The sequence below is a fragment of the Eriocheir sinensis genome, chromosome 12 (assembly GCF_024679095.1).
Source record: "Eriocheir sinensis breed Jianghai 21 chromosome 12, ASM2467909v1, whole genome shotgun sequence".
Taxonomy (NCBI): domain Eukaryota; kingdom Metazoa; phylum Arthropoda; class Malacostraca; order Decapoda; family Varunidae; genus Eriocheir; species Eriocheir sinensis.
In genome coordinates this window covers 4,595,548-4,616,874 of record NC_066520.1, presented here as the reverse complement: position 1 = coordinate 4,616,874, position 21,327 = coordinate 4,595,548, and the positions used below count along the sequence as shown (strand labels likewise).

Genomic DNA, 21,327 nt, shown 5'->3' with positions numbered 1-21,327 from the left:
AATCCTTAACCGGAAGATTCAAAAGCACCTTTCCAATTCTGACCTTCTATCTGATCGCCAGTATGGATTCCGCAAGGGGCGTTCTACTGGTGATCTTCTTGCCCTCTTAACTGACTCTTGGTCATCCTCTCTTAGCCGTTTCGGTGAAATTTTCTCAGCTGCACTAGACATATCGAAAGCTTCCAATAGAGTCTGGCACAACTCTTTGCTTTCTAAACTGCCCTCTTTCGAATTATATCCTTCTCTCTGTTCCTTTATCTCCAGTTTCCTTTCCGGACGTTCTATCTCTGCTGTGGTAGACAGTCACTGTTCTTACCCTAAACCTATCAACAGTGGTGTTCCACAGGGCTCTGTCCTATCACCCACTCTCTTCCTGTTATTCATCAATGATCATTCCATAACAAACTCATACGCTGACGACTCCACTCTGCATTATTCAACTTCTTTCAACAGAAGACCCTCTCAACAGGAATTACAAGACTCCAGACTGGAGGCTGCAGAACGCTTAACCTCAGACCATGCTCTCAGTATCGATTGGGGTAGAAGGAACCTTGTGTCCTTCAATGCCTCTAAAACCCAATTTCTCCACCTATCAACTCGACAAAATCTTCCTAACACCTATCCCCTATTCTTCAACAACAATCAACTGTCACCTTCTTCAACACTGAACATCCTCGGTCTACCCTTAACTCAAACTCTTAACTGGAAACTTCACATCTCTTCTCTCACTAAATCATCTTTCTCGAGGTTGGGAATTCTGTATCGTCTCCGTCAGTTCTTCTCCCCCGCATAGTTTCTATCCATACACAGGGGCCTTATCCGCCCTCGTATGGAGTATGCATCTCACGTGTGGGAGGGCTCCACTCACACAGCTCTCTTGGACAGAGTGGAGTCAAAGGCTCTTCGTCTCATCAACTCTCCTCCTCTTACTGATACTCTTCTACCTCTCATGTTGCCTCACTTTCTATCTTCTATCGATATTTTCACTCTTCTAAACTTCTGAACTTGACAACTGCATGCCCTCCTCCCTCCCGCGACGTCGCTGCACACAACTTTCTACTCAAGCTCATCCTTGCGCACGAGTTAACCAGCATCTTCACTCTCATCCCTCACGCAGGTAAACTCTGGAACAATCTTCCTTCATCTGTATTTCATCCTACCTACGACTTGAACCCTTTCAAGAGGAGGGTGTCAGGACACCTCCCCCTCCTCCTGAAATTGACCTCTCTTTCGGCCGCTCTTCTGAATGCTTTTTATAGGAGCAGTGAGTAGCGGGCTTTTTTGTTCTCATTATTGTTTCCTTTTTTGCCCTTGAGCTGTTTCCTCAGCTGTAAAGAATATATATATATATATATATATATATATATATATATATATATATATATATATATATATATATATATATATATATATATATATATATATATATATATATATATATATATATATATATATATATATATATATATATATATATATATATATATATATATATATATATATATATATATATATATATATATATATATATATATATAAAGCCCTCTACTTACTACTCCTGAATAGAGGTCAAAGGAGTTTCCAAAAAAAGAGGTCAATTTCGGGAGGAGAGGTGTCCTGATACCCTCCTCTTGAAAGAGTTCAAGTCGTAGGCAGGAGGAAATACAGATGAAGGAAGATTGTTCCAGAGTTTACCAGCGTGAGGGATGAAAGAGTGAAGATGCTGGTTAACTCTTGCATAAGGGGTTTGGACAGTATAGGGATGAGCATGAGTAGAAAATCGTGTGCAGCGGGCCGCGGGAGGGGGGGAGGCATGCAGTTAGCAAGTTCAGAAGAGCAGTCAGCATGAAAATATCGACAGAAGATAGAAAGAGAGGCTACATGGCCGCGGAATTTCAGAGGTAGAAGACTATCAGTATGAGGAGGAGAGCTGTTGAGACGAAGAGCCTTTGACTCCACACTGTCAAGGAGAGCTGTGTGAGTGGACCCCCCCCCTCCCCCCCCCCCACACACACACACATGAGATGCATGCTCCATACGAGGGCGGACAAGGCCCCTGTAAATGGATAGCAACTGTACGGGGGAGAAGAACTGGCGGAGACGGTACAGAACGCCCAGCCTCGAGGAAGCTGATTTAGTAAGAGATGAGAGATGAAGTTTCTAGTTGAGATTTTGAGTTAAAGATAAGCCGAGGATGTTTAGTGTTGAGGAAGGTGATAGCTGAGTGTTGTCAAAGAATAGTGGATAGTTGTTTGAAAGATTGTGTTGAGTGGATAGGTGGAGAAACTGTGTTTTGAGGCGTTGAAAGATACCAGGCTCCTCTTGCCCCAATCGGAAATAATAGTAAGGTCTGAGGTTAAACGTTCTGTTGCCTCCAACCTTGAGTCGTTAAGTTCCTGTAGGGTGGGTCTTTTATTAAAAGAAATTGAGTAATGCAGAGTGGAGTCATCGGCGTAAGAATGGATAGGACAGTTCGTTTTGGAAAGATCATCAATGAACAACAGAAAGAGAGTGGGAGATAGGACAGAACCCTGTGGGACACCACTGTTAATAGGTTTAGGGGAAGAACAGTGACCGTCTACCACAGCAGAAATAGAACGGTCAGAAAGGAAACTGGAGATAAAGGTACAGAGAGAAGGATAGAAACCGTAGAAGGGTAGTTTGGAAAGCAAAGATTTGTGCCAGACTCTATCAAAAGCTTTTGATATGTCGAGCGCAATATCAAAGGTTTCACCGAAACGGCTAAGAGAGGATGACCAAGAGTCAGTTAGGAAGGCAAGGATATCACCAGTACAACGCCCCTTGCGGAACCCATACTGGCGATCAGATAGAAGGTCAGATGTGGAAAGGTGCTTTTGAATCTTCCGGTTAAGGATTGATTCAAAAGCTTTAGATAGACAAGAAAGTAAAGCTATAGGACGGTAGTTTGAGGGATTAGAACGGTCACCCTTCTTAGGCACAGGCTGTATGAAGGCATACTTCCAGCAGGATGGAAAGGTAGATGTTGACAGGCAGAGGCGAAAGAGTTTGACCAGGCAGGGTGACAGCACGGAAGCACAGTTTTTAAGAACAATAGGAGACACTCCATCAGATTCATAAGCCTTCTGAGGATTGAGGCCAGAAAACATCATTTTGAAGAATCTTTATAACAGGCATAAAAGAATCAGAGGGGGGATGAGTAGGAGGAATATGCCCAGAATCGTCCAGAGTGGAGTTTTTAGAAAAAGTTTGAGAGAAGAGTTCAGCCTTAGAGAGTTTCCCATCCCAAAGCGGGGTCAAGGGGTGTGCGCGGGGTGAGTCCCTTTCCCCCGTCGCTTACCTCCGGCTTCGCGGGTGCTCGGTGCGCACGGTGGTCCGTCTCCTTCGCGGGAGGCGCTTGTATGCAGGGGGGCGCAGGCCCGGGACTTGCCATTCGACGCCGTCGTGCAAATCTGTTGTTGGCCTCGTCGGCGTTGCTTGGGCTCTTGGTTGGCGCGCCGCGCGTCAGGCGGGCTTCGAGTGGGGGTTTCGGCTCTCATCCGGGTTCGTCCCGCGCGGTTTTGCCTTCCGATCCTGCTCTGTCCGGAGTGGCCTAGCACGCGTGCTGTCGGCAAGTACCATGAGCAGACATGTTGGGACCCGAAAGATGGTGAACTATGCCTGGCCAGGATGAAGCCAGAGGAAACTCTGGTGGAGGTCCGTAACAATTCTGACGTGCAAATCGATTGTCAGAGCTGGGTATAGGGGCGAAAGACTAATCGAGCCATCTAGTAGCTGGTTCCCTCCGAAGTTTCCCTCAGGATAGCTGGTACTCGCGGAAACGGAGGAGTTTCATCCGGTAAAGCGAATGATTAGAGGTCTTGGGGACGAAACGTCCTCAACCTATTCTCAAACTTTAAATGGGTGAGATGCCGAGCTTGCTTGAACGCTGAAGCTTCGGCGACTAATCCGAGTATCTAGTGGGCCAATTTTGGTAAACAGAACTGGCGCTGTGGGATGAATCAAACGTCGAGTTAAGGGGCCTAAACGAATGTTCATCTTGACCCCATCGAAAGGCGTTGGTTGCTATAGACAGCAGGATGAGTGGAGGGAAAGATGAAGAAGTGAAGTTGGAGGAGATGTTTTTGGCTAGATGCCAGAAGTCACGGGAAAAGTTAGAGAAAGCAAGGTTTTGGCATTTTTTATTAATGAAAGAGTTTCTGGTTAGTCGGAGAATTGATTTGGCACGATTCCGGGCAGAAATGTAAAGTTCATAGTTAGCATTACTTCGAAGGCTCTGGTACCTTATGTGAGCTGCCTCTCTATCATTGACAGCACGAGAACAAGCGTGATTAAACCAAGGCTTTTTAGGGTGAGGAGTAGAGAAAGTACGTGGAATGTATGCCTCCATTCCAGAGACAATCACCTCTGTGATGCGCTGATCACACACAGAGGGGTCTGGCTCCTGGAAGCTATAATCATTCCACAGGAAATCGGAAAAGTACATCCTCAGGTCGTCCCACCGAGCTGAAGCAAAATGCCAGAAGCATCGCCTCTTCGGTGGCTCCAGAGGGTGTACAGGAGCGATAGGACAGGATACAGAAATAAGGTTGTGATCGGAGGAGCCCAACGGAGAGAACAGTTTGACAGAATAAGCAGAAGGGTTTGAGGTAAGTTAGAGGTCTAGAATGTTGGGCCTGTCTCCACAGTCTGGAATACGTGTAGGGTGCTGGACCAACTGCTCTAGATCGTTGAGGTAGCAAAGTTGTAGGCTTGTTCACCAGGCTGGTCAGTGAAAGAGGATGAAAGCCAAAGCTGGTGGTGAACATTGAAATCTCCTAGGATGGAGATTTCACCGAAGGGAGAGTGGGTCAAGATGTGCTCCACTTTAGAGTTCAAGTAGTCAAAGAATCTTACTTAGTTAGTAGAGTTAGGTGAGAGATAAAGAGCACAGATGTATTTAGTAATAGAATGACAATGAAGTCATATATATATATATATATATATATATATATATATATATATATATATATATATATATATATATATATATATATTTTTTTTTTTTTTTCTTTCTTTTTTTTTCAGCTAAGGAGACAGTTCAAGGGCGTAAATAAATAAAAAAAAAAGCCCGCTACTCACTGCTCCCGAACAGAAGTCAAAGAAGTGTCCAAAACGAGAGGTCAGTTTCGGGAGGAGAGGTGTCCTGATACCCTCCTCTTGAAAGAGTTCAAGTCGTAGGCAGGAGGATATACAGATGAAGGAAGATTGTTCCAGAGTTTACCAGCGTGAGGGATGAAGGAGTGAAAATGCTGGTTGACTCTTGCATAAGGGGTTTGGACAGTATAGGGATGAGCATGAGTAGAAAGTCGTGTGCAGCGGGGCCGCGGGAAGAGGGGAGCCATGCAGTTAGCAATTTCAGAAGAGCAGTCAGCATGAAAATACCGATAGAAAGAGAGGCAACATGGCGGCGGAATTTGAGAGGTAAAAGACTATCAGTATGAGGAGGAGAGCTGATGAGACGAAGAGCCTTTGACTCCACTCTGTCAAGGAGAGCTGTGTGAGTGGACCCCCCCCCCCAAAACATAAGATGCATACTCTATACGAGGGCGGACAAGGCCCCTGTAAATGGATAGCAACTATGCGGGGGAGAAGAACTGGAGGAGACGGTACAGAACGCCCAGCCTCGAGGAAGCTGATTTAGTAAGAGATGAGATATGAAGTTTCCAGTTGAGATTTTGAGTTAAGGATAAACCGAGAATGTTTAGTGTTGAGGAAGGTGATAGCTGAGTGTTGTCAAAGAATAGTGGATAGTTGTTTGGAAGATTGTGTCGAGTAGATAGGTGGAGAAACTGTGTTTTTGAGGCGTTGAAGGACACCAGGTTCCTCTTGCCCCAATCGGAAATAATAGTAAGGTCTGAGGCTAAGCGTTTTGTTGCCTCCAGCTTTGAATCGTTAAGTTCATGTATGGTGGGTCTTCTATTAAAAGAAGTTGAGTAATGCAGAGTGGAGTCATCGGCGTAAGAATGGATAGGACAGTTCGTTTTGGAAAGAAGATCATCAATGAACAACAGAAAGAGAGTGAGAGATAGGACAGAACCCTGTGGGACACCACTGTTAATAGGTTTAGATATAGATATGTAAATGTGTGTGCATATATATATATATATATATATATATATATATATATATATATATATATATATATATATATATATATATATATATATATATATATATATATATATATATATATATATATATATATATATATATATATATATATATATATATATATATATATATATATATATATATATATATATATATATATATATATATATATATATATATATATATATATATATATATATATATATATATATATATATATATATATATATATATATATATATATATATATATATATATATATATATATATATATATATATATATGTGTGTGTGTGTGTGTATATATATATATATATATATATATATATATATATATATATATATATATATATATATATATATATATATATATATATATATATATATATATATATATATATATATATATATATATATATATATATATATATATATATATATATATATATATATATATATATATATATATATATATGTGTGTGTGTGTGTGTGTGGTGAACAAACCTACAACTGTGCTCTCCTCAGTGACTTAAAGCAGTTGGTTCAACACCCTAAACGTATTCCCGACCGCCTTGGAGACACTAACCTCTAACCCTTCAGGTTACTCTGTTAAAATTAGTTCTCTCCGTTGGGCTCCTCCGATCATAACTTTTTTCTGTATACTGCCCTATCCTATTTGCTGTACTGCCTCTGGACCCACCGAAGAGGCAGTGCTTCTGGCATTTCGCACTTTTTCGATTTCTCGTGGAATAATTACTTCTTCCAGTAGAGAGACCCTTTTGTGTGTGCCCAGCGCATCACAGAGATGATTTTCTCTGGAATGGAGGCACACAATCCACGTTCTTTTTCAACCCCTCATGTTAAAATACCTTGGGTCAGTCACGCTAGTTCTCGTGCTATCAAAGATAGAGAGGCAGTTCACAAAAGGTGCCAGAACCTTCGCACTCCTGCTAATCATGATTTTTACATTTTGGCCCGGAATCGTAGCAAATCTGTTCTTCGACTTACCAAAAACTCTATCATCAATAGAAAGTGCCGCAACCTTGCTTTCTCTTATTCTTCCAGAGGCTTTTGGAACCTAGCCAAAAAATATTTCCACGAATTTCACTTTCTTTCCCACCTCTCCTTGGTCCTGACAGCAGCACTGCTGTCTGATCTATCTCTAAGGCTGAACTTTTCTCCCAAACTTTCTGTGCAAATTCCACTCTGGACGATTCAGGCCATATTTCTCCTACTCATCCCCCCTCTGGCTCCTTTATGCCTGTTATTAAAATTCTTAAGAGTAATGTTTCCTATGCCCTCTCTGGCCTCGATTCTCATAAGGTATATGGACCTGATGGAGTGCCTCCTATTGTCCTTAAAAACAGTGCTTCCGTGCTCACGCCCTGCCTGGTCAAACTTTTGTCTCTGCCTAAAGGGACAGAGAATAGGATAGAATCCATAGGAGGGTAGTTTGGAAAGCAAAGCAAGGAACCGCCTCCGCCATTTCGCGCCGACAGAGCTCAGTGCTGTACACACCTGACCCTCTAGCCACGTTCTTGGGGCAGATTCACTTTCTGGGCATTAGGTAGGATCTATCCACACTATCCCAACTCCCATTTACATGACACTAGGCACCGCTCTGTGTAAATGATGAAGTTGTTGGTTGAGTCCGAGAGATATGGGGTAATGGTGTTGTAATGGTACCCTCGTCTAACCTCGAAGCTCCAGCTCCAGGCTGGAGTAGGTAGGAAGACACCTACCGAACGGGCGCAAGCCACTCCCGGTGGGGTATATATGGGAGATGAGAAGGGAGCTGAAGCCCTCCAAAGACCCTTCCCATGTCCTCACTAACCGTTTCCCTATTGTCTCACCAACACCAGAGAGTAGTTCAGCATGCTCTCTAAAGACAGATCCTCTCTTTATCCACACCACACTACATTCACACAACATATACACCTTTTCCCAAAATTCAAATTTCAAAATGGCGCACCTACAACAAGCCTCGGAGTCCCCGCCTGGGGGGGAGACCACAAATTCCCCCAGGGAGGACTCCCCTTCTGGCTGCCGACCCAAGAGGTGTCTTGATAACTCCTCGAACCTCTTTCTTCTCAATTTCTGCAACATTCGCGGTCTTCGCTCTAATTTTCATTCTGTGGAACATCATCTCTCCTCCTCTAAACCTCACCTTCTCTTCCTTACCGAAACACAGGTTTCTGAGGCTCCTGACAGCAATCTCTACTCTGTTCCCTCCTACTATCCCTATCCTAAATTTCAATCCAAAGCTGGATGTTGCGCCTACGTGCGCAACGACATCACTTGCTCTCGTGCCCACAACCTTGACTCTTCTGAATTTTCTACCATCTGGCTAAGACTTCATTGTCATTCTATTACTAAATACATCTGTGCTGTTTATCTCTCACCCAACTCTACCAACTATGTAAAATTCTTTGACTATTTGAATTCTAAAGTGGAGCACATCTTGACCCACTCTCCCTTCGCTGAAATCTCCATCCTAGGAGATTTCAATGTTCACCACCAGCTTTGGCTTTCATCCTCTTTCACTGACCATCCTGGTGTACAAGCCTACAACTTTGCTATCCTCAACGACCTAGAGCAGTTGGTCCAGCACCCTACACGTATTCCCGACCGTCTTGGAGACCGGCCCAACATTCTAGACCTCTTCCTTACCTCAAACCCTTCTGCTTATTCTGTCAAACTGTTCTCTCCGTTGGGCTCCTCCGATCACAATTTTATTTCTGCATCCTGTCCTATCGCTCCTGTACACCCTCTGGACCCACCGAAGAGGCGATGCTTCTGGCATTTTGCTTCAGCTCGGTGGGACGACCTGAGGATGTACTTTTCCGATTTCCCGTGGAATGATTATTGCTTCCAGGATAGAGACCCCTCTGTGTGTGCTCAGCGCATCACAGAGGTGATTGTCTCTGGAATGGAGGCATACATTCCTCGTTCTTTCTCTACTCCTCATGCTAAAAATCCTTGGTTTAATCACGCTTGTTCTCGTGCTGTCAATGGTAGAGAGGCAGCTCACAAAAGGTACCAGAGCCTTCAAACTAATGCTAATTATGAACTTTACATTTCTGCCCGAAATCGTGCCAAATCTATTCTCCGACTAACCAAAAATTCTTTCATTAATAGAAAATGCCAAAACCTTGCTTTTTCTAACTCTTCCCGTGACTTCTGGCATCTAGCCAAAAACATCTCCTCCAACTTCACTTCTTCATCTTTCCCTCCACTCCTCAGTCCTGACGGCAACACTGCCGTCTCATCTATCTCTAAGGCTGAACTCTTCTCTCAAACTTTTTCTAAAAACTCCACTCTGGACGATTCTGGGCATATGCTTTCTACTCAACCCCCCTCTGACTCCTTTATGCCTGTTATAAAGATTCTTCAAAATGATGTTTTTTATGCCCTCTCTGGTTTTAATAAGTAAAATTGTACCATTTGCTTTCACTTAACCTTACAGTTATGTTATGTCACAGTTAGCTATCTTTTCAACACAAATCAACCCCTAGACGTCAGTTAAATGTATTCATAACAGTGTTTTCACAGACGACTGTGTGTGTGTGTGTGTGTGTGTGTGTGTGTGTGTGTGTGTGTGTGTGTGTGTTTAGCGTTATACAAGCCCACCTGTAGCACTGGATTCAGATTCATATTTTTCATCTGTTTTGTCGTCTGTGGCCTTGATGGTGAGTGTGACTTCCTTGCACGCCTCCCTGTCGATTTCCACGTCTCCCACCACCACCCTCGCTGGAAAATTTGTCTGTGACGGAGGATCAGGAAGTACTTCGAACCACCTGCAAAAACAGTTGATCAGATAGTTTAATACTGTCAATTTAGGCTAGTATATATTAAAGTGAAAATTCAGGATAATATAGACAGTGTTTAAAAAAAAGAGTTGCGCAGGCTTCTGAATGTGGCTTCCACCTCAATATTACTCCATTTAATTTAAACATAAATAGCCTCCCTGTATTCAAAATGTATCTAGCATCACCTCTTCTCCATTGTTCAAATGTTTCTCAGTAGTTCCTATTGTCCTTAAAAACAGTGCTTGTGCAGTGAAAACCTGCCTGGCGAAACTTTCTTCTCTGTCTTTCAACATCTACCTTTCCTTCATGATGGAAGTACGCCAACATACAGGCTGACTATGCCAAGAGCTACACCGAATTAATTTTCAATTCTAGCACCAGGTGTCAGTGCAGGTCGAGACACAGCTAGGAAAAAAAAAAAACATGAAAGAAAGGACTAAACGCGACTGCAAAAGAAAAACGTTAACCAGATTTTTTTTTTTCAATAGTGGAAGAATTAGCAATCTCCGAAGGCAAATTATTCCAGAGTCTACACACTGCAGGAAAGAAACATCTAGTCTAGATGTTTCTTTCCATCACAGTTTTTTAGATTCTAGAAAATTATGATGTGCAGCATCATCCACTTTCAAACACCATGGAGTTCAATGAAGAACTCCTAGGGACTCTGGTTGGTTGACAAAGGTTTGGCAAGAACTTATGAAGAGGATGAGAAGAATCATTTACTACTTTATAAAACATTGAGAGAGCATCAACACCCCCTACGATGCCCAATATCCAAACTCAAATCAGATCAAAGAATCTTAATTGAATTAAAAGCACGATCAAGCAGTTTCAATTGCGAGTCAGCAGCAGAGATCGAGACAGCAGAGTACTACTCAAAATAGGGCAGAATAAAAGAAAAGAAACAATTCCGAAGAATGTTGTCATCCTCATAAATCTTCTTAGATTTACGGAGAATACCCAGTTTTGATGAAAGTAAACGGGACATAATTCTCAGTTGTTGTTCAAAAGTAAGTTTTGAGTCCAGCATAAGATTGAGAAACTCCAGAATAAACATGAGAATATGGGCTAAAACTACCGTCAACAGAAACACGTTGCTGTCTGTTAGATAAAAATTCAGTTTAAATACTTAAAACTACCACGAATGCCAACTGATTGGAGCTTAAATATAAAACCCTTGATATTCAGAGTAGCAAAAGCTGCACTAAAATCCAAGGAAACCAGCCTGGATTCATGACCCCTGTCCAAAGAAGATTGCATTTCGTGCACTAGCGTATGAACTGCATCACTACTGCCAAGTTTTTTTTTCTAAAACCAAACTGCGTCTCAGGAAGAAACGGTTTTAAATAAATAACAAGACGCTTGACCAGCAAACGTTAATAAAATTTAGACAAAACAGGAGTAATAGTAATGTGTCTGTAGTCATTTGGTGAAGGAGAGGAGGAGGATCTTTTTGATCTTTTGGGTATAGCGGTAATATTACCAGAGTGCCAGCACACTGGAAATTAACTCTGACGAATTAAAATACGGAAAATAACAGCTAGTTTGGGCTAGTTGACTACTAAGTTATTTTAAAAACAAAGGAAACGGACCACTAGGATATGTTCCCCCATATGCATCCAAATCTGATAAGATATCTCAATTCAGAGGACCTGAATGCAATAAAATTGAGATGTGGTAATGGATGACAACTCGGAGGTAGCTGAATTTCCTCCATGCTTTGCTTAGAATTAAATAAATCAGCTAAATTGTTGGCTCTTTTGAAGGGGAGAAGATGCAACACTGCCATCGGGCTTCGATAGAGCTCAGTACCAAACAATGAGGATTGAAGAGTTGACCATCATGTATGAGGCTGAGTAGCACCAGAAAGAACCTCCCTCAAATGATCATTATATGTAGATTGAGCCTTCTGTACGCATTATTCGCAGTGTTACGCATATTCACATAATTTTCCCAACAAAGACGAGATCGGTTAGCAGTATTCTTGTCTTGGTAAGCTTGATGACACTGCTCATTAAACCATGGTTTATCATGGAACCGAGATTGAAGTGTTTTAGTAGGCACAAATCTAGTTATCATGTCTAAAATCACTCTATTCAATGCAGTAATAGGGCAGGGAGCATTATAGATATCATTCCAAATAATGTTATCAAGTACAAGGTGAATACCACGTCAGTTTATTCTAGACTTAAGCCCCGTTCACACTGTGCCGACTCTGGGCCACGACAACCAAACGACTTTTCCATTTGACAAGTTGGTTCACACGCTCCAAGAAAGGGGAAGAGGTTTTATTGGGGTCTTGGTGTCTTGCCGACTGTCTGGGACATTCGGCCAACTAGTTGCCAGCATGTCGTGCTAAACCTCACGACTCCAGACTCCCGTCACGACGTCGGCACAGCATTCGGCAACAGTCTCAAGACCTCTTTCAAGGCATGCCCGACCCTTTCACATCAACACCCAAGACCTCGTGTACCCTAGAGCCGTGGATAGTCGTGGCCTAGAGTCGGCACAGTGGCACAGTGTGATGGTACAACTAGGTACAGTTAAATCCAGCTGAATACTGCAAGCCAGACCACTGTGGTCTAGATCCAATTGGTGCAATTGTCAGGACACTAACAACCCCATTAACATCAGTCAACAGAAGATCAAACAAATTACCAAAAATATGAGTTGCACCAGTAACTATTTGCCCACACCCAACAATATAAGAAAAATCAAGTGCAGCGATACCATGTCGGTCAGTTGGGGAAACTGAATTCAACCAGTCTCTGTGATGAGCATTAAAATCACCAATAAAGATGAAGGAAGACTTTCTATCATCATCCTGTATATAAATAAATGAGTTAAGCAGACATTCATAAATATTATCATCACCATTTGGATTTTTATAAAGACTAAATCTAGAATAATTATTAATACGACTACACATTCTAATCCCCATAAATTTATAGCAACCACATTCATACTTAGTAAAACGAAATGCATTAAAACCAAGTCGTGTATAAATACATAAACCCTGGACTTGAGGTGCAGAATTCTTCAGGAGTAATATAGGTCAATTAAAATTTGTCGCATATCTGATACAAGTGTCTCTGAACAGCAGATGATGTCAAACTGTGATGAGGTTACCACAAGATCGTTTAGATTACGATGAAGCCCACGGATGTTGCTATAGAGCAAACGACAAGATTTTGGTAAATTTGGGTCAGGGTTGGTTTCAACATCACCAGACAGTATAATTATCATGTCAAGCATATATAAACCGACGATAACAGAATAAAACATACACACTAAAATTAAAGCTAAGACTAAAAACCCAGAGATTCGTAGCACTCCCTGGCCACTTAAGACCCGCTGGGGAATGGGGGCCATGGCAATACTTTGAATAGTCAAAGTAATATATATAAAAAAAAAAATAATGAAAGACAGAATAAGCACAGAAAAGGACGTAGGGGTGTACCACCCTAACGATAGGGAAGGTGTTGAATTCAGGAATAATGGGCACAAAACTATGGCTAGAATTCAAGTAATCCACTTCAAGGATGCCATTGGTAGTAAGACTACTCATCCGCCTTTGTTAGAATAGCAGGGATATCCTGAGTCCAGCAAAAAAGCATGAACACATACTCCCACTGAGGACAGACAGTGGCCTGTGGTGTTCATGTGAGATTTAGGGGGACATTTCCTCCACACCTAAGGTCCTCAAAACCCCAAACCATGTTGCTCATCTGCTCATATGACCATTGGCAGACATGGATTGCCAGGATATACCGTCTAGCACGTTCTTTCTAAAGCTTTTGAATCAATCCTTAGCCGGAAGATCTTTAATCATCTCTTCAATTTCTGACGTTCTATCTGATCGCCAGTATGGGTTCCGCAAGGCGCGTTCTACTGGTGCTCTTGCCTTCCTAACTGACTCCTGGTCATTCTCTCTTTGCCGTTTCGGAGAAACTTTTGCTGTTCCCTTAGACATCTCGAAAGCTTTTGACAGGGTCTGGCACAATTTTTTGCTTAATAAACTACCTTCCTACGGATTTTATCCCTCTCTCTGTACTTTTATCTCCAGTTTCGTTTCAGGCCGATCTATCTCCGCAGTTGTAGACGGTCACTGTTCTTCCCCAAAACCTATCAACAGTGATGTCCCGCAGGACTCTGCCCTATCTCCCACTTTTTTCTTTTATTCATCAATGATCTTTCCATAACAAACTGTCCCATCAACTCGAACGCCGATGAGTCTACTCTGCACTAGTCAACTATTTTCAAGAGAAGACCTTCCCAACAGGAAGAACAAGATTCCTAACTGAAGACTGCAGAACAATTAACCTCAGATCTTGCCATCATTTCTGGTTAGAGTAGGAGGAATTTGGTGCCCTCCAACGCCTCAAAAACTCAATTTCTCTGCCTGTCAACTCGGCACAATCTTCCAATCACCTATCCCCTAATCTTTGATAATACTCAGCTGTCACCTTCTTCAAATTTAACCGGAATGTTGCATCTATTTATATCCTTTACCGTTATTTTCATGCTGACTGCTCTTCTGAACTTGCTAACTGCATGCCTCCCCCTTCTCGCGGCCACACTACATTCGACTTTCTACTCTAGCTCCTCCATATAATCCAAATTCCTTATGCAAGAGCTAACCTGCATATTCATTCTTTCATCCCATTTACTGGTAAACTCTGGAACAGCCTTCGTTCGTCTGTAATTCCTCCTGCCTACTACTTGACCTCCTTCAAGAGAGAAGTATCAAAATCATCTATCCTCCCGAAATTAACACTTCTTTTGGCAACTCCTTTATACTCCTTTTTTATATGAGCAGTGATTTGCGGTTTTTTTTGTCTTTTTTTTTATTTTGCCCTTGAGCTGCTTCCCTTACTGTAAAAAATAATGAGGATCATCTGCCAAAAAAATAATTTTGCTAATTAATTATCAATCATTTTCATTAGATTTTATTATTGTTTATACAAATATACCCTGCCAGGTTTCATATGATTTGTGTTATTAATGTTTGAAAAAAATGACATAAAAAATGTTTAAAATATGCGAATATATGGCAAACCTTAGTTGTGCGTGCAACATTTTTGATAAAAAATACCTGATAAAGTTTATACAGAGCATAAGCGATTGTCTTGCAGATTATTTTATTCCTTTGACCCTGTGGATTTTTTTTTTATTTGTTATTGTCTAGAATGTAATGCTTATTTTTGCAAATAAAATGCCGTAATAGAAAAACACCAATATGAAAAAAAAAATCATCTTTTCTTTCATCATTTACCTTCACTACAAGGTACCAGACGGGCTACACATGGCTGCTCCTGAAAGTGAAATAATTACGACATTCCCCTCTATCCACTTAGACATCTAACTTCCTTTTAAAACTTTCAAATATATTTCCCTCAACTGCATACCTGTTCAGTTTGTTCCACTCATCCGGCCCCTTTTTGTGGATCATTTCTTGCCCATTTCCTTACTGAGCTTGAATTTATCCAACAATTGGGGCGTATTTTCACATCAATTACTAATATGTAATTCATCTATATTGTCTTTGTTGATCCTCTTAATCCACTTGAAACTAACTAACGGGGAAGGGGGGGAGGGGGCACACACCAGGGTGCGAGTCGCTTCACTCACTCGCCGCTGCCACTCCTGGCGATCTCCCACGAAAAGATCCAACGCAGCTACACTATCCAGCCCAAGTCCTTTCTGACAGGATCGATCGACTAGTCCCATCCATCAGCTATGTTGGCTTCCCGTTGGTCTCCTCCATTCACGGTTGCCTCCTACGTAAACAACCCTTTGAGCAGGATCGACGTCCGGAAAGCGTACAAAGTCCTCATATAGCCGGAGTTGGTGTTCACGGACTAAACTAATAACAGGCCTCGATTCGGTTTCATCAGATAGTCACTGGTTCGACACAAAGTTATTCCATACATAGCCCATGATTCTGAAAAAGCATTTGGTGCCAAAGGCACTGACACGTCTCTCCAAGTCACAATTCAGACAAGGATCACAACTTCACAAGCGACTTAAAGATTCCAATTTTTGTCCACAATTAAATCCCTACGCCGTCAATGTCTATCCCAATTATGTAAAATACGTTTTTAGTCCTCGGTAAGTTCCTAAGTCTTTCGATCATTTTAGTCATTCCTCTCCGTATTTCTTCGAGTGAATCTATGTTCTTTCTGTGATATAGGACATCAATAACGAACAGTATAGTCCAGATGAAGCCTAATCAATGTCAAATAGGAAGGAAGATTTCTGAGCTCCGGTTACTTATTTTTCTAGAAATAAAACTCAAGACTACACGCGGTTTCTGGCGGTAATACGTACGCTGATTTCTGAGTCGAAGGTCAGAGCTTGCACGCACATTCGTATTCCTTTCGTAGCTGGAGTGATTAAAAACTATTAGTTAATTTGTTATTTATTAAGGGGTGATTTCTTCCCAACTTTAAGACTTTGCATTTGTCGATGTTAAACTGCATTATCCATTTGTTTTCCCATTCATGAAGGTCATTTAGTTCCTTTTGGAATATCACATCGTCGTTGTCTAACTCGATTAGCTTTCATTTATTTCTGTGTCATCATCAAACCAATTAACCAGCCAATCACTCAAGGACGGCACACGCCGGGGGGCGCGTTGCCTTGCCCACCCTACGACACCACACCCGGGGATTACTCCGGGCAAGTCTCTATGAAGGTCCCCTTCCCATCCTAAGTTCCTCCTGGGTGGATATATCGACTTGCTCAATCCATGAACTCTGTGGGCCGTTCTCTTGGCCACAGAAACAACCCGATGAGCAGGGTCGGCTTTTTTGTAGCGTGCCAAATGCCTGTATATCAGTAGTTGCCGTTGATAGACCATGCTGGTAATATATCTCGAATCAGTCTCACGGAGTTATTGCCGATTTAACACAAAGTCATTCCAGCAATATCCCATGATTCTGCGTAGACATTTATAATCAAGGCATCAGCCCACTTCTCCAAGTCACTATTTACTGTCCATGTCTCACAGCCATAGAGTAAAATAAAAGCACAAGCGACGTGAAGGTCAAGATCTTTGTCCTTCTGCACAGGTATCGACAACGATATATATTCGTGTTGAGCGAGCCCATAACACCGTTGGCCAAGCCAATCCGCCCTTAGACTTCCAGCTGAAACCTGCCGTTGTTCTGCATTACACTACCAAAGTATATGAAATTTACCAAGCGCATGACTAGCCTGCTCTGTTTCATCTATCAAGCCTCCAAACACCTGTACCTTGGCCTTGACCCAGGAGACCTGGAGTCCTCGTACATTCCCTCGAGAGCCATCACCAAAACCTCCAGCGATTCTACAAGGATTACTGCATCATCGGCTGAAACAGGGTCAGTGACACTGGTATTGCCAACAGATGCAACGACACAGCCCAGCCTCACTCCCGCATTCACGGGAAAGAAGCACACCCAGTTCCAGAATACAGGCTAGCCAGCAAACCAATAGTCCTTGCAGAAGCTCGAAAGAAATCCTGGAGTGGCTAGCGATGCATTTAATCTAATGCCTTCTTGAGATCGACATAGGCTGCAAGCATCCATTGTCGAAACTCACGTCGGCTCTTCACCAGTACACGAAGCGCTTGGTTACGGTCAGTTGTCGACTTAGCAGGCGTGAACCCAAATTGTTCAGGTATCAGCAGCTTCAGCAGCTGCAGCTGCGAATCCGCATCAACAATACATGGGCAAGCACCTTGCCTAGCACACTGTACTGTACATCGTAGTACCACGGTAGTCGTTGTAGTTCTGTAGGCCCCCTTTTCCTTTCCAAATAGGGACGACCATCCCCTTCTTTTAATCAGAAGGAATGATACCACGTTGCCATGCGGCAGTCAAGATGACACGAAACCTGTGGATCATGGTCTCACCTAGAGCTTTGAGCAGCTCCGCATTGACGTTATAAATACCAGGTGCCTTTCAACAGCTCAACTCTCTGTGTCCTGTAATTAAGCCACGCCTTGATCCATCTGAAAACTTTACCCTCGCTCCCATAGCCTTTCAGTTCTGTTGAAAGGTTTCGGTGAGGCAAGGCATTTTGTCGAATGCATGGTTAAAATCAAGATATATATTACCCCGGAGGGTTGCATCTTGAGATTTTTTCGACCTTGAACCTTGGACTACACCTACGAGACATGGGTAATAAATATTTTTTCCAGACTAAGAGGTACCGTTTTTGGACATTTGACTCTAGGTAATAACTTGTATTCCGGAATTCTGAAAAAAAAACGAATTCACTAGGAAAAGCCTTAAAAGAATATGATAAGCAACGATATTGCAAAGTACAGCTCCATTTCTGGAAACTAGAAGTCTTAAACTTTAATTTGATACCAAATTAAACTCGATATACCTCCGGTAGGGGTATCTTAATTTTTTTATCCGACTGGCCGAGTGAGGCGCTGCTTGTATAGCCAGTATGGTCTGTTGCGTAGGTACGGAAAATATTCTTATTTACGTAGCTTATCTGTTACAGAAGTTAAACATTTCTTTATGACATCATAGTATTAAACTGTAACAGTATAACTTTCCAACGATTTTCAAAACTTGATATGGTAAAGAAATAAAGGAACTATGGCGAGTAGAAGTCAAGTAGTAACATTCAATGTTTATATCACTTTTTTACAAATTCTTCCTTGTCTCTCCTTATATTGCACTTCATCTAAAATCTGAAAGTACCATCGTATTCAGGAGGATTCTATGTACAATAACAAGCGTTTAGTTCTAAAATTGATTCCATAACTACTGCATATATCGATAATAAGTATAAACGGATATAAACATTAAATGTTATTCACATACTTCCACTCATCATAATTATTATATTTCTACCCTATCTCGTTTGGAAAACAGAGTTATAGTTGTGCAATTAATGCTTATTCTAATGATGTCAACAAAATTTATGTCTTTTGTAACATATGAGCTAATTGAATAAATATGATAGTTTTCTGAACCTTGGCTAGTGTCTCGGGCGCCGGAGACGTCAGACGCTCCGCCCTTCAACAATAAAACAGCAGCGTCCTTGCCTGCTAGGCAACTAGCCAGGGATCCACTTAAATGATTTGACTATAAGACAGGACAGAAGAAGAATAAAGGAAGACTACCAAACATGGAACAGCACCCAATTACTTAACCTTAGAATCTGCATGATGTCATTTGTCAAATATCATGGAAATAAATGATTTATAGACTACCGGGGATAAAACAAGCATGCACGAGGCAGAATATAGCACTTCAGATAACAAGTGTTGAGGTATGCTTCGCCTTGGTTGTTTAGCCAATGTCTGCTTCCATTAAATTAAGAAAGCTGGGAAGATTAAGTGTTGAAGTGTATTTGTATATAGAGTGCAATGTTTTCTTTAGTAAGTGTTTGTTGCATAACTTTAAGAAAAATGAAGGCAGGAGTTGTAGGGAGGGTTGTATATTCTAGTTAACATGTGACAGTTACCACAGCTGATAAGGCTCAGTGAAGGATTGTTTATGTTAATGGTCACATTTCTGTAACTATAATATATGTGTGTGTATTTTCTAGTTACAGCAAATTAACAGACATTAGAGAGACGTGGGTCAGTCAGCCCTTGGGACCACGAGTTTCAGTCAGTAGATTTTTCTTTTCTTCATATGGCTGAACTCCTGAGTCCCTTCCTCATGTTCACGCTAGGTAAAAAAAAAATGTTAAACTTCATACGTTTATGAGGTGGCCGCTTTTTCATTACGACTGCATCCTACAAGTCATCCACAATAACCATACCTTTACGCTCTTAATCTCTGACCCTTACTCCACTATCGTCACTTATTTTTTTTAACTTCACTACCCTAGCCCAAACTTCACATCCCCCACTTAAAGGCAGCACTCATGAGCACCAACTCACCCGCTAACATCCATGGAAGATGAGCCGCCAGTACACTCCTCCTTTTGGATGTCAAAGGAAATGGATGCTTCTGCGTCTGCGTCTGTGACGGTAAAACTGCCCACCGTGATCTGTGGTTCACTGTTCTCCAGTATTTCCATTGGATCACCAGGGTCCTGCAAAACATTGACGATAGTAGATGTTATTCCTTTAATGTCATAGCAATTATTTAGAGATGTTGAAAGTCTGCAATTAAGCATTAAAGAGATTTTGGGGGGTGACATGACCTATTATATATAAATCTGCAATACAATTAATGACCAGGATATATAAAATTATCCTGAACTCAAGCCAAAAATCTACGTGAGATATGTCGATGATATCTTCATCAGCGTTGACAAAGAGAACCACGTCATGTTGATCAACGAATTCAAGACCGAATCTATCTAATTATAATATATATATATATATATATATATATATATATATATATATATATATATATATATATATATATATATATATATATATATATATATATATATATTTATATATATATATATATATATATATATATATATAATAAATATATATATATATATATATATATTTATTATATATATATATATATATATATATATATAATATATATATATATATATATATATTATATATATATATATATATATAATATATATATATATATATATATATATATATATATAAATATATATATATATATATAATATATATATATATAATATATATATATATATATATATATATATATATATATATATATATATATATATATATATATATATATATATATATATATATATATATATATATATATATATATATATATATTACAGCTGAGGAGTCAGTTCGAGGCCATAAAAAAAAGTTAACAAATGTTAAAAAAAAAAAACGTTACTCACTGCTCCTGAAAAGAGTTAGAGGAGTGGCCGAAAGAGAGGTCAATTTCGGGAGGAGAGGTGACCTGATACCCTCCTCTTGAAACAGTTCAAGTCGTAGGCAGGAGGAAATACAGATGAAGGAAGATTGTTCCAGAGTTTACCAGCGTGAGGGATGAAAGAGTGAAGATGCTGGTTAACTCTTGCATAAGGGATTTGGACAGTAAAAGGATGAGCTTGAATAGAAAGTCGTGTGTGGCGAGGCCGCGGGAGGGGGGGAGGCATGCAGTTATCAAGTTCGGAAGAGCAGTCAGCATGACAATATCGATAGAAGATAGAAAGAGAGGCAACATGGCGGAGAAATTTAAGAGGTAGAAGACTATTAGTAAGAGGAGGAGAGCTGATGACACGAAGAGCCTTAGACTCCACTCTGTCCAAGAGAGCTGTGTGAGTGGAGCCCCCCCACACGTGAGATGCATACTCCATACGAGGGCGGACAAGGCCCCTGTAAATGGATAGCAACTGTGCAGGGGAGAAGAACTGGCGGAGACGGTACAGAACGCCCAGCCTCAAGTAAGCTGATTTAGTAAGAGTAG

General features: G+C 41.0%; 1 protein-coding gene across 1 annotated transcript in view; it reads right to left on the bottom strand.

The window, feature by feature from the left end:
- LOC126997319 (protocadherin Fat 4-like) overlaps positions 1-20,011 on the bottom strand; it is a 71,896-nt gene extending 51,885 nt beyond the window's left edge. Inside the window, exons 1-2 of the mRNA XM_050858342.1 lie at positions 19,836-20,011; positions 9,762-9,928 (exon numbers count right to left, since the gene is read on the bottom strand). Of these exons, the coding sequence (XP_050714299.1) occupies positions 9,762-9,928; positions 19,836-19,975 (307 nt within the window). The 5' untranslated portion in view covers positions 19,976-20,011. The remainder of the gene's footprint in view (positions 1-9,761; positions 9,929-19,835) is intronic.
- Positions 20,012-21,327: the final 1,316 nt, after the last annotated feature.